The following is a 14331-nucleotide window of genomic DNA, read 5'->3' on the forward strand; positions in this document are numbered from 1 at the left end:
GGTGTCAGCAACACCTAGAAACATCCTAGACGGTGGTGTGATAGAGAACTATGACATGTAGACACCAAAAGATCACTATGCCCCTCATCGTCAAATCCCCATAGGAGACAGTAAAAAAAATCAAAAAAAGAAGAAAATGCAAACGCTTGTCGGTTTAGTATTGTTACTAATTACGTTAGCTGAGGATGATAAGTTTGATTGATGAGCATGATGTGTCCGTCGCAGTTTATCCTTTTGCCCGAAATATAAAGTACCATGAAAGGCATTCGATTTGAGATGAGCCTTGCAGTTCATTTATTTTATTATTTTCCACTAAAAGAACAAGAGAAAGGCAACAACAACGCCGGTACATTTTGGTACATGTGGTGTTGGTGGCGGGGCCGTTGACGGTTGAGCACGTCTTGGCAGCTGATTTTCCACTTCATGTGCTTTCCTGTTGATCGCTTCAACACAACACTGCTGCTCCTCCATAATTTAACACTAAACAAACCAAACCAAACCAATTTCATCATCATCGCCGCCGCCACCACCACCATCATCATCGCCATCATCTTCTTCTTCTCCAAACAACAAATCAGCGCTTCGCCAATCCCACCCCACCCACCGCCCGCCTGCTCCTCTCCCTCCCTCCCTCCGCTTTCCGCCTTCTTGATGCAACAGCCAGTCCTGCGATTTCAGTAGCCAGGAGGAAGGAGAAAGGGGACAGGCGCCGGGATCCCGACAGGAGATCCTGCTCGCCTAGCCTTTGCTGTTTGAGGCGGAGAGATTGTAAGGGCCGAGAGAGAGAGAGAGAGAGGGAGGGAGGGAGATGTCTCGTGGCGGCGGCTACGGGGAGATGGGGCAGAAGATCGACTACGTGTTCAAGGTGGTGCTCATCGGCGACTCCGCCGTCGGCAAGTCGCAGCTGCTGGCGCGGTTCGCGCGCAACGAGTTCAGCCTCGACTCCAAGGCCACCATCGGCGTCGAGTTCCAGACCAAGACCCTCCAGATCGACAACCGCACCGTCAAGGCCCAGATCTGGGACACCGCGGGACAAGAGAGGTACTACTCTACTTAAATCACTAATCACTAATCAAACCCACCATCAATTTACTCTTATCTTCTTGTCTGGTTCTCTAGTTATGGTTATGAATGAACTAGGATTGCTGAGTGGGAAAGTGATGGATTTGTCATTGTACTGTCTCTGGGGAAACGACGGCCTTGTTGGTTGCTCTGTGTGCGCAAGCGCAATTATGATGGAATTGATCCACTGTCTGCTGCTTTAAAAGGAAATTATTGTTTGCTCTCATGACCTGTCCTCAGCTGAAAATTATGTTTAGAATTGGCATACGGAGTACTACTACAGATGTTACGCACTGTCTGTTCATTTACAACAACACAAATGTCTCCATGGTAACAAATTTGATGTTTGTGCGGTCCAAATGTGGATCAGGCAGTTGCATCAGAATATCTTGCCTTACATTTTGACACCTATCAGAACTTACAGTTACCTAGTTTTATCATATACTCCTTACGTACCTAAATATAAGACCTTTTAGAGATTTTACTACTTTAGAGCGTAGGTTCACTTATTTTACTTCGTATGTAGTCCATAATGCAATCTCTAAAAAGGTCTTATATTTTGGAACGGAGGGAGTAGAATTATGTTTTTTCAGTTAGGGGTAAGATTATAATCTGCCGAAAATCTTGAACCAATCTCTCAGGAATACAACACAGAAGAAGTAGATTGCACATTCAGCAGGTCAGATGATAAGTCTCGGCATCAGCTTATGGCACCTATAGTAAAATTTCTTTTGGCACCTACTATAACAGTAATTGGTCTGGCAGTTTAGTCAGTCATGAATATCTTGTTAATTTTGCAACTGAAAGATGCTGTTTGTTGTTGCAAATGCGTCGTAACAGTAACAATAGCCCACCCCAGCTCGCTTGCTTATTTGAATGTTCACTTTCAGCATCTAAACCAGCTGCACCGAATGTGGTAACAGGTACCGAGCAGTAACAAGTGCCTACTACAGAGGCGCAGTAGGAGCTATGCTAGTGTATGACATGACCAAGCGTCAGTCCTTCGATCATATGGCGCGGTGGCTCGAGGAATTGCGAAGCCATGCCGACAAGAACATCGTCATCATGCTCATTGGGAACAAGTCGGACCTGGGCTCCCTCCGGGCTGTCCCGACAGAGGATGCCAAGGAGTTCGCCGAGCGCGAGAGCCTCTTTTTCATGGAGACGTCCGCTCTTGAGGCTACCAATGTGGAGAAGGCCTTCATGACCGGCCTCGAGGAGATATACCGCACTGTCAGCAAGAAAAACCTTGTGGCCAACGATGAGGCTAACTCCGGCGGGAACTCGAGCTTGCTGAAAGGAACGAAAGTTATCATCCCAGGCCAGGAGCCGGCCCCTACGGCCAAGGCAGCATGTTGTATGTCCTCCTAGACACCATCTTGTTTCTGGCAGGTAAAGTTTCTAAGTTGATCCCGGGGTATCGGCACGCTGAATGGGTGGGATTCTTGGGAAGAGGGATGTAATTACATGAATAGGTGACTCACATAAATTGTAATTTTGTTGATGATTAGATTTTGTATCTGGTTACGGTGGCGTATATACTAGTTATCATGAATCCTTTTATTCGGGATGTAATTAGCCCAACCTTTCATGCTGGTAGTGTTGTTCTTTCCCCTTTGCACAAACATACTGGACCGAAAGCGTGTGCTGCCGCGTATATCTGTCAAAGAACTACAGAACGACATGAGAAAACGCAAGGGCCGTCCGATACAATTATCTGAATACTTTGGTGCATGCTTCCTGCACCCTCCGTTCCTAAATATAAGTCTTTTAAGAGATTTGACTAGTGGTCTACATACGGAGCAAAATGAATGAATCTATATTATAAAGTATGTCTATATACATCCGTATGTAGTCCACTAGTGCAATCTCTAAAAAGACTTATATTTAGGAACGGAGGGAGTAGTTGTATAGAGGCTGGGTGTGAGCTCGTTTTGTTTATATGCGCTTGATATGACATTATGAGTTGATAAAGTACCCTTTGTTGAGAAATAATGTCTGAATACTAATGCAAGAGCACTGTCAATGTTGGTGCCCCGTTCATTTCTGACTTATCGTTCGTCAGGAGTACTGCACGGTAAGCACAGGTGGCATGAACCATATCATGCATTGTTTGAATTGTAGTACATACAAAAAACAATAAGGTATGGGCAACCACTTAGGTATTGCTATGATGATTTATTAAATATGCTTAAGTACACTATAATGAGGATCCTTCGGTTGAGATATAAAAAAGAGATATACTCCCTCCGTTCTTAAATGGGTTATTTACTTCTGTGCCCCGCTTCGCTTCTCTTTGCTTGTTTTTGCCCTACTTCGCTCTATCCCACTCTCGCATACGGCCAAGCGACCGTTTTCGTCGGATCAACCTCCTTTGACCGTTACTTGGCCTGACTAGTGGGGTCGGTATGGGGCACCTCATCGCGCTCAGGAGTGGGGCTTGGATGGGGCCTACCTAGGGCCTCATTTTGAATCCACCCCACGCCCAATCCCGATCTGACCGCCGCAATAGCTACTCGTCGTGCCCCATTTTGAATCCACCACACGGTAGATCTGACTGCCGCACCAGCCACGCCCCGTCCCGCCCCGCCACTCCCTATTACTTTCGCTTGAGGGGAGTTGCGACGACGCATCAATGGCGAGCGTTTCTTCCGCATCAATGGCGAGCGTTTCTTCCGCCATTGATCGCATCAAGGACTGGGTCATTCTGGGATCCGATAGCAGTTGGATTCCACAGAAGTAAGTAATGAATCTCTCATTTGTGTGATTTAACTATTAAATACGGGGGGAATTGACAATAGTATGTTGATTTTCGTTCGTTAAATGGGTATAGGATGAACAAACAGGGTGTTTATCGTTTGGCGGTAAGAATGGAAACTTCTGTTATGGGTTCGAATGAACCGTCCAAGGGGTTTTGTTATCCGTTAGTGGTGGAGATGAGTTGTACGTTCAAAGATTTGTTGGGTGCAATGTGTATGAAATATGCTTAGTCCGAATGTGATTCAGTTCATGTTAAATACTTGGGAAATGCTTGATGAGCAATTTGTCCCACTACAAAATGACGAGCAGATAGGCTGTATGTTTGCTCATAACATGACAAGCCGCTTTGGTAGATTTGTAGTCAGAGTGGTCCAAAAAATAAAAGTATTACCAAAGGAATCGGGAAAGGGGGCGGCTGTTGAGAAATCGAAGTCTGCTAATTCTGAGCTTCCACCCACACCTCGTAGGCCCAATCCATCTAAACCTACTGGAGTGCAAGTCAGACCACTGCAGCCAATGTAGACGAGGATGTGTTGCCCGATGAGGCCGTGCCTCTCAACGATGATGAAGATGACAAGATGTTCCCTGAACATGTGGATCATCCGAGCAAATTGGGCCTTGTTCCATTTGTAGATACTGATTCTGAAGAGGAGGAGGAGAATGATCACATATTGGTTGAAGAGGAATATGACGGCGAAGACATGCCATGGATGGAATGGAGCAGTGATGTCACGCCCAAGATGCGACCATATCCTCAATTTGACACGAAGACCTCGTCAGGGATAGAAGCGCATCTCGTCGTGTCACAAGAATGGATATCGTTACAAGTACATGTACTGAAAAGAAGAGATATATATACAGAGTTGACTTACACTCGCCACAAGCTACATCAGAGTCACATCAGTACATTACGTAATCATCAAGAGTAAGAGCAGGGTCAGACTACGGACGAAATCAAACGAGAAAAATAAGAACGATGTCCATCCTTGCTATCCCAGGCTGCCGGCCTGGAACCCATCCTAGATCGAAGAAGTAGTAGAAGAAGAAGCAACTCCAAATGAACAATCAACGCGCTCGCGTCAAGTAACCTTTACCTGTACCTGCAACTGGTGTTGTAGTAATCTGTGAGCCACAGGGGACTCATCAATCTCATTTCCAAAGGTATCAAGACTAGCAAAGCTTAATGGGTGAGGTAAGGTTAAGTGGTGAGGTTGCAGCAGCGGCTAAGAATATATTTGGTGGCTAAACTTACGAGTACAAGAAATAAGAGGGGGATGATCTACGCATAGCAGACGTGACTACTGATGATCAAATGAATGATCCTGAACACCAACCTACATCAGACATAACCCCACCGTGTCCTCGATCGGAGAAGGAACTCACGAAAGAGACAGTCACGGTTACGCACATAGTTGGCGTATTTTAATTAAGTTAACTTCAAGTTATCTAGAACCAGTGTTAAACAAAGTTTCCACGTTGCCACATAACCGCGGGCACGGCTTTCCGAAAAGATTTAACCCTGCAGGGGTGCTCTAACTAGTCCATCATAAATTACCACAAGCCGCATAGAAATCCTCAATCACGAAGCTCGCGATCTCGTCGGATTCCCTAGTGGAAAAACCTCAACTCTGAGATTACCCAAAGCATCACCGGAATCCCGATGCACAAGATATCTCGTCAAAGGTAAAACTAATCCAGCAAGGCCGCCCGGCGTGTCGACGATCCCGATAGGAGCCGCGTATCTCGTTCTCAGGACACGACGGATAAGCACAACATACGGTGGCATGATAGAAATCTCCCGAGTTGCCCCGGGTTGGCCCCGCAAACGGCTCTAGTTTTGGACCAGCACCAACAGCACTGCCCCCCCCTGTATTATGTAGAATTACTCCTCGGGTAGCGCTAACTCCCTATGCATTTCAATTTAACAGAATTATTATGTTGGGAAAATAGTACCAATGTTGGGCCTTGCCAGACCAGCTTTAATCTAAAACAAATTTTCAAGGGGGTCCCCATAACAACCCCGATCGTGTTAGGAGCACTCAAATATGGAACATAACACCGGTAGCCGAAAACTAAGGGGGCAAAGGTGGAACAAAACACCAGGCTAGAAAGGCCGAGCCTTCCACCTTTTACCAAGTATATAGGTGCATTAAGTTAAATAGCATTTAATATGGTGATATAACAAGGAACCCATGTCTTCACATGGAAGCAACTGCACCTGCAACTAGCAACGCTAACACAGGCTTAAGCAAGCAGTAACATAGCCAATCAGTGGTTTGCTAGGTCGAACAGGTTGAGGATTTTCATGGCATTGTTGAGAGGCTAATATTTAACATGTGGTAGGCAACGAGACATAAACGGTAGAAGCGGTAAAACTAGCATGGCAATGATAGTAATGGTATCTGGGGAAATGGTCATCTTGCCTGAGATCCCGCTTGGAAGAAGAATGCCTCCATGAAGCAGACGAACCGACGTAGTCGAATGGGTCCTCACAATCCGGCACGCTGCGGAACTCTATCGAGACGAAGCAAACCGGAAACACAAATCAACACACGGAATTCACCACACGATGCACAACACATATGATTCATGAGCAGTTGAATGCATGCAAATCACGGCATGACAATTCACACAATCAAACACTACACATTAAGTGAAGTTCAATATGCAACGAGTTGCATATTGACAAAACTCCACGTTTAATTATTTAGTTCACTCCCGGTTATTTACACGGCAATATTAATGTTGTCAAACATGCAAGAGGTGAAGCGGAAATTAAACTACCTATCTAGACATTTTAAATGAGGTCGGAAATGTCATATAGCACCTTCGAGACGATCTCACATGTTAATTTGCAATTCTGTCCAGATCTGAACTAATGCTTTTAATTAGTTGTTAAACACCAAAAAAATAGGTTCACGTGATTCTACGCGTCGAGACAAGCAATCTACACATAAAGAACATCTCCAACAGAGCTACGGATCAAAAGACACAAGCACCGCAAGATATGATGGCATGAATGCAATATGTTTGCAACGACGGTCACGAGCACTTCAAAACACATAACCAGCAAGAGAAAACGAAACTACACGTGATTCTAAGCAAGTTTCATGTAGGACACGATCAAATCGGAGCTACGGTTCAAAAACTACGAGCAAAACAAGAAATGACTACAATCTGCCAAAATCAGCCACATAGCATCTTCTACACCCCACAACTACGAGCTACACAACTCCGATATGCTCAAGCAAGGCATGACACGAAAGAGGGCAAGAAGCACTACTACAAACAACTAACAACAACTAGCATGGCATCATGGAATACTAGGAAAAGAAGTCACAAAATGGCTTCCCACACACTTTTTCAGACTTAGTGAAAATTACACCTCATGAAAGTGCAGTTTTTGATCTGAAGCTATATTGACAGCAGCAAAACCTATAGCTTCAGGACTCTAAATGGCGTGAAAATTTACAGCATGCTAGATAAACACAAGGGCCACAACTAACTCCATTGGACCAACCTCAAAAGAGCTACCGATCACAAGATACAAGCAAGGCAAGACAGCAACAAAATATAACAGATTCCAGACTTAGAAATATTTCAGCACGTCCAAATCAGCACTATTTCTAGCAACTTGAGAGCAATCAAACCACACCTAAACATGCATTTCTATTGCAACCAAAAATACCAGGGGCTAGTCTAAACACCCAAGAACAACTCTCTAGTTGACAACTCCGTCAAACGAAGCACGGAAATAATCCTACGACATAAACAAAAGGGCATCACGGCAAAATATCGCGCGAACTAACTTGCTCAAAAGTTAAAACTAATTGCACCCCGAAAACATATAAAATATGTGGGGTTGCACAACAATATAATGCCACACGAAAATGCGAGAAAATAATCTATACACGGGAAAATAAACTACCGGCAATCCCTACACGCAAAAATAGCAATGTTCGCTCTAAAATACATGGGAAAATGGTCCCTAAAACATGGAAATTTAATCTACCGTATACGGGCAATCCGAACACGCGCGGAAAAATAATACGGGCTATATTCTATTTGGACAGCACACTAATCTATGCATACGGCACGCCAAACGACGTCAAACAAATATGCTTGTTGGATAATCGTATTCTACGCGAAATTCTACACGAGATACATATCTAAAACTTCGCGATCCGACTTACGGTTATTAATCTACGGGCGTTTTAATATCGTCATATTTCTGGAATATAGATTAATTCCTAAATTTCCTAAAATCTAAATGGGCCGAAAGGGCAGCGCAAGATAGCAATTGCTCGCCTGGGGCGAGGGAAAAAAGGCATCGGGGGAGACCTCACCTTGCGGGCCGGCCTGGGAGGAAGAGATGGTGGGGGTCGGTTGCTGGGGCGAAGGGGAGGCCGAACTGGGCCAGCGGAGGGAGAGGCGAGGCGGATCGAGGCATCAATTGGGCCTCGGGCGCTGCTCGCGCTGGTGGGCCTCGTCTCGAGGCGGCCCAGGGAGGATCCGCAGCGGGGGAGGCTCCCCGATCTGGCGTCGTTCCAGATCGAGCGAGGAACCTGGCGGCGACAGGATCGCCGACGCGGGGAGGCGGCGCAGCTCCCGGCGGCGGGGAGCAGGGGTGGCGAGGTGAGGCTGAACGACCCTGTTCACCGGCGATGACGGGCGGCGCTGGAGGCGCTCGGGACCGGCGGGCGTCAACTGTGACAAAACCTCGACGGAGAGGCTCGCCGGCGAAAGGCACAGGGCGGCGGCGGCGCACCTTGAGTGGGGCGGCGAGCAGGCGGGGCGGCGCTGGTCCGAGGGCGGCGGGGCTCCGGCCGGTGGTGGCTCTGGCGAGGGCACGGGGGAGCACGGGGAGGCAGACCGTGGGCGGCGCGGCTCGGGCCCGGGCGGTCCGATCTGGGCTCACGGGCCCGCGGCGGCTGGGGCTGAGGAGAGAGAGGTGGGAGGCTAGGGTTAGGGGAGGCACGGTTTTCGAGGCAGAGGGGGGTTGGGTGCCTAATATTTAGGAGGGGGTCTATATATAGACAAACGGGGGGCTAGGTTACCCGAAATCGCGTTCCGGATCCAACCGCGGGGTCGGATTCGAACGATTCCGCACGCGGGAACGGGTACGCGGCCGTGTAGAGTGGTTTACCGGAGACGAGAGGGAAACGGGCGACGCGGCAACGATTTTTAAATCACCGAGAGACGTCCGACGGTAGACCGAAGACGGTGCCGCTACGGACGACCGTTCGGGTACCAGACGAACTCCGATCGCGACGAAATTCGACAGGCGGCCTAGCTATAACTACTCCCGACCGCGTGCCAAGTTTCACCTCGATCAGAGAAAGTTTTACGCACACTTTTAAAACAGGGTTTCGACGGTGCCGCAGGCACGTGCGTGTGCGGTCAGGCTCGGAACGAACAACGACGATAACCGGCAACTAACAACGGATGCAACATTTGAAAACTGGCGGGCAACGGAGATGCCGATGCAATGCAGATGATGTGCATGATGCGATGATGATGCGACAAAAGAAAATAGACAAACGACGAAAACGGAAAGAAGGGGGAATCTTCTGGAACGTCGGTCTCGGGCTGTCACAACTCTCCTACACTACAAGAGGATCTCGCCCCGAGATCCAAGAATGAAAGGGGAGAGGATGAGAAGGAACAAGAGGTAAAAACTTAGTCGCTTCTTTGACAAACGAGTGAAACCAACGATCCTTGAAGGTTGCAACGAGATGAGGAGTGATATGGGAAAGAAGCAAGAATTCACGGAAAATTTCGGCAGCACTTCGGTAGGAAAATGGGACAAAAAGTTCGAAAAGGCAGGAGAATTAGACAATATTCATAACAAACAACTAAATAGAATAAGGAAACACCATGATCTTGATAGAACAACAAGATTGACCCAAAAGAGCAACAACACAAGGCCTCCGGAAGAAGAGAATATGAACTAGCTCATACGGAAGAAGAGAATGAAGAAAGAATGACAACTACTAACTCCAATGAACTTGGCAAGCATGCTTGCAAGAAAAATTGGACGGAGTTGTTGGAAAAACAACAACGAAAAGAACAAGATAGTAGTGGGCTTATGAAAACCTTTTCAAACTAATGAAGTGAAAACCAGCCACTAACAGAAACAAGTATGATTGGGAGAAACAAGATATGAACAATTCTTACACCAAGAGGATTCATTGAGAACTTGGATTAATGACAAGCACCATAATAGCAACAATCCATAGGAAAAGCTTTAGGTGAAATCCAAACCAAGATAGCTCAATGAAGAAATCATGGGTTGCAAATATCTCATGATCATAGAATTGATGGATTTAATTATCTCATACTTGAAAGGAAATCTCTTCGAGGCTCCTACACTAACAAGAATGCTATAATACCACCTGGAAGGATAAAGGAAGAACAAACGCATTGGAAAAGCAAGAGAAAGAACACTTGAGGTCGTCCAATAAGATTCTTGAAGTACTCTTGAGAATGGATTGAAACCTAGATGAACCACCATGAAGGACCTTCGTATACAAATGAATGATGCAACGATAACAAGGTAGAAAAGAATAAGATTATGACCTTGCCAGGATTTAGATGAAGCCTCACAGAGAGATGCTTAAAAGAACTTGGAACTCCGGAAAAGAAAGATAAGCACCTGAGAAAAGAATCCATATCATGAGCCGCTCCGGAAGAAGAATTTGAATCACTTGAACAAGAATAAGAATTAAGTTATGCTCATCCTTCATCAAATTAAATTGATGACAAGCAACGGATTTGGCATACAACTATTCTTCTTGAAAGAAACTTGAAGAGGTAGAGAGAAAAGCACCACTTGAAGCATACTTGAATGAAGCACCAGTAAGAATTCACAATTGAATGGGGATACCAAGAATTAATGGAGATACATGAGAATGAAGAGATCATGACCCACCTGAAATAAAACTAGAACAAGGCACCGGATAAACGAGAGACGAACGAAGAGACAACAATTGAGAAGAATTTGAGAATGAAAGCTGCAAGCTGAGAACGAACAAAATCTTCTGAAATGATGGCCTTCGGAGGAACGAGAATGAAAACAACTCAGAAATGCACCGGATAGCAAGAAAGGGATACTCATGATTGGAACAATTGAAAGGATAACACGAAGCTGAGATGATATCTTCAAGAGAATGGACCAAGATTCGAGAGAAACACTCCTTCGAATTTGCAAGCTGAGAATGATGATGAGAAACAACACCAAGAACTACTGAGACACTCCGGAATAATGAAGAATGAAAGGTTGAGCCAACATGAGAATTAAATTCCAATAGATCTTGGAGAAGGGATATGACTGATGAAATTCATACTTACGTCATAGTTGAAAAGAATTAAAGATCTCCAGAAAGATTAGAAGAGACAAATAAGATCCTGAGAAAAACCTGTGGGTTATGGGCCCACTCAAAGAAATCACCGTTGAAAAGATTGCTTAGAGGGAGAGAAATTGCACCGGTATAAGAGAACTAGATGAGGTTAGCACCTCGAAATAACTGAAGGATCGAGAATCAGGACTTCTGAAATATCTTCAACACTCCGGATAGAAAGAGAGAGGAATGAATAACAAGATAGGCTCATAAGAATTCCCAACATAGGAAAGAATTTAATGTTTGAAAAGGATATGATGACCCTGGATAACTGAATTAAATTCACCGGTAAGGATGACAAGAATGAACAAATATGACACGAAGCTCCTGAGAATCTTCACGATGAGTCACCGGTTACGAAAGAAAGAAGAGATAGCGGAAGCATCACTGAAATGAAATGCAGTTGGATGAAACCCAATCACTGAAGAAAAAGGATGGGAGGGTGGGAAAAACAAAGACAACTTGGGACAGATGAGATAAACTCCGGAATAAAATGAGAGAATGATCTTGCAAAATTAGAGAGGGTAGACTACACTTGAAGAGAGCACACTGGTTGGAAAAGAATTAACATGACAACTTCGGTTGATAAGAAATAACAAGAGAATTGATTTTAGCAAAAGAATTAGCATTCACATAAAAATATGAGAACACAGATTAGGAAAGATCTGAAATCACCACTTGACATCGAAGCAACACGAATTACCATATTCCAACAAATAAAGGTGCGGCTTATGAAACAAGCCAGAACAAACTTATGAGAAAGATTTCGTCCGATATTTTCGTGGACAGGAATCCACTAGATGTCGAACCCCAACCTAACATCATGCATTTGTTGGAAGATTGTCCTATAAGCAACTACTTGAATTCCCACCTATGAATTCCCGAAATATCTGGTCATGCAATCTGGTACACGGATACAAGGAGTAATAACACACAACTCCTATACTAACCCGTCACGTGTATCACATCCGTCAACATACGACCAGAATCTCGGACCTTCATCTACAACAGACCCTCGTGATCACAACAATACAAAGTATGGCAGTACTCCAGAACAATCTGCACCAGTACTAGGGACATCGGGGTTATCTCGCCACTACTAGTATTGAAGCAATTACGAACATCCTTCGTTTTGAGATACTAAGAAATCTGAATGATAACGATGTGCTCAAGAATCCCCTGGAGCTCAACTCCCCTGAGACTTAAGCAGATAGGAGGCACCAAGACAGAACTCCGTCACATCGGCATCATATAGATCTCAAAAATATCCGCGTGATCCTAAAAAATTTTTGAGTGAGAAGAGGAGTAGAATTAAATTATTACGTCAAGATTCCTCACCAAAGCATAGAAGAGGAGAAAAAAGAATCCTACTCTCCGGTATATAACTAGACTCAAAGCAGTTTTTCACTAGACTCGACTCGGCCAAGTTCGATCAATCAAGGGGGCTCCTAGGTCGGTACTGCTCTGATACCAACTTGTCACGCCCAAGATGCTACCCTATCCTCAATTTGGCACGAAGGCCTCGTCAGGGATAGAAGCGCATCTCGTCATGTCGCAAGAATGGATATCGTTACAAGTACATGTACTGAAAAGAAGAGATATATATACAGAGTTGGCTTACACTCACCACAAGCTACATCAGAGTCACATCAGTAGATTACGTAATCATCAAGAGTAAGAGCAGGGTCCGACTACGGACGAAATCAAACGAGAAAAATAAGAACGACGTCCATCCTTGCTATCCCAGGCTGCCGGCCTGGAACCCATCCTAGATCGAAGAAGTAGAAGAAGAAGAAGCAACTCCAAATGAACAATCAACGCGCTCGCGTCAAGTAACCTTTACCTGTACCTGCAAATGGTGTTGTAGTAATTTGTGAGCGACAGGGGACTCATCAATCTCATTTCCAAAGGTATCAAGACTAGCAAAGCTTAATGGGTGAGGTAAGGTTAAGTGGTGAGGTTGCAGCAGCGGCTAAGAATATATTTGGTGGCTAAACTTACGAGTACAAGAAATAAGAGGGGGATGATCTACGCATAGCAGACGTGACTACTGATGATCAAATGAATGATCCTGAACACCAACCTACATCAGACATAACCCCACCGTGTCCTCGATCGGAGAAGGAACTCACGAAAGAGACAGTCACGGTTACGCACATAGTTGGCGTATTTTAATTAAGTTAACTTCAAGTTATCTAGAACCAGTGTTAAACAAAGTTTCCACGTTGCCACATAACCGCGGGCACGGCTTTCCGAAAAGATTTAACCCTGCAGGGGTGCTCTAACTAGTCCATCATAAATTACCACAAGCCGCATAGAAATCCTCAATCACGAAGCTCGCGATCTCGTCGGATTCCCTAGTGGAAAAACCTCAACTCTGAGATTACCCAAAGCATCACCGGAATCCCGATGCACAAGATATCTCGTCAAAGGTAAAACTAATCCAGCAAGGCCGCCCGGCGTGTCGACGATCCCGATAGGAGCCGCGTATCTCGTTCTCAGGACACGACGGATAAGCACAACATACGGTGGCATGATAGAAATCTCCCGAGTTGCCCCGGGTTGGCCCCGCAAACGGCTCTAGTTTTGGACCAGCACCAACAGCACTGCCCCCCCTGTATTATGTAGAATTACTCCTCGGGTAGCGCTAACTCCCTATGCATTTCAATTTAACAGAATTATTATGTTGGGCAAATAGTACCAATGTTGGGCCTTGCCAGACCAGCTTTAATCTAAAACAAATTTTCAAGGGGGTCCCCATAACAACCCCGATCGTGTTAGGAGCACTCAAATATGGAACATAACACCGGTAGCCGAAAACTAAGGGGGCAAAGGTGGAACAAAACACCAGGCTAGAAAGGCCGAGCCTTCCACCTTTTACCAAGTATATAGGTGCATTAAGTTAAATAGCATTTAATATGGTGATATAACAAGGAACCCATGTCTTCACATGGAAGCAACTGCACCTGCAACTAGCAACGCTAACACAGGCTTAAGCAAGCAGTAACATAGCCAATCAGTGGTTTGCTAGGTCGAACAGGTTGAGGATTTTCATGGCATTGTTGAGAGGCTAATATTTAACATGTGGTAGGCAACGAGACATAAACGG

The 14331-nt window shown here is 45.3% G+C and overlaps 1 protein-coding gene across 1 annotated transcript; it reads left to right on the forward strand.

Moving 5' to 3' along the window:
* Positions 1-397: 397 nt before the first annotated feature.
* LOC123452574 (ras-related protein RGP1) lies at positions 398-2661 on the forward strand. The gene is made up of 2 exons (XM_045129251.1): positions 398-1041; positions 1986-2661. The coding sequence occupies exons 1-2, from the start codon at positions 809-811 to the stop codon at positions 2431-2433; spliced, it is 681 nt and encodes a 226-aa protein (XP_044985186.1). The 5' UTR covers positions 398-808; the 3' UTR covers positions 2434-2661.
* Positions 2662-14331: the final 11670 nt, after the last annotated feature.

This window comes from Hordeum vulgare, chromosome 5H (assembly GCF_904849725.1).
Source record: "Hordeum vulgare subsp. vulgare chromosome 5H, MorexV3_pseudomolecules_assembly, whole genome shotgun sequence".
Taxonomy (NCBI): Eukaryota; Viridiplantae; Streptophyta; class Magnoliopsida; order Poales; family Poaceae; genus Hordeum; species Hordeum vulgare.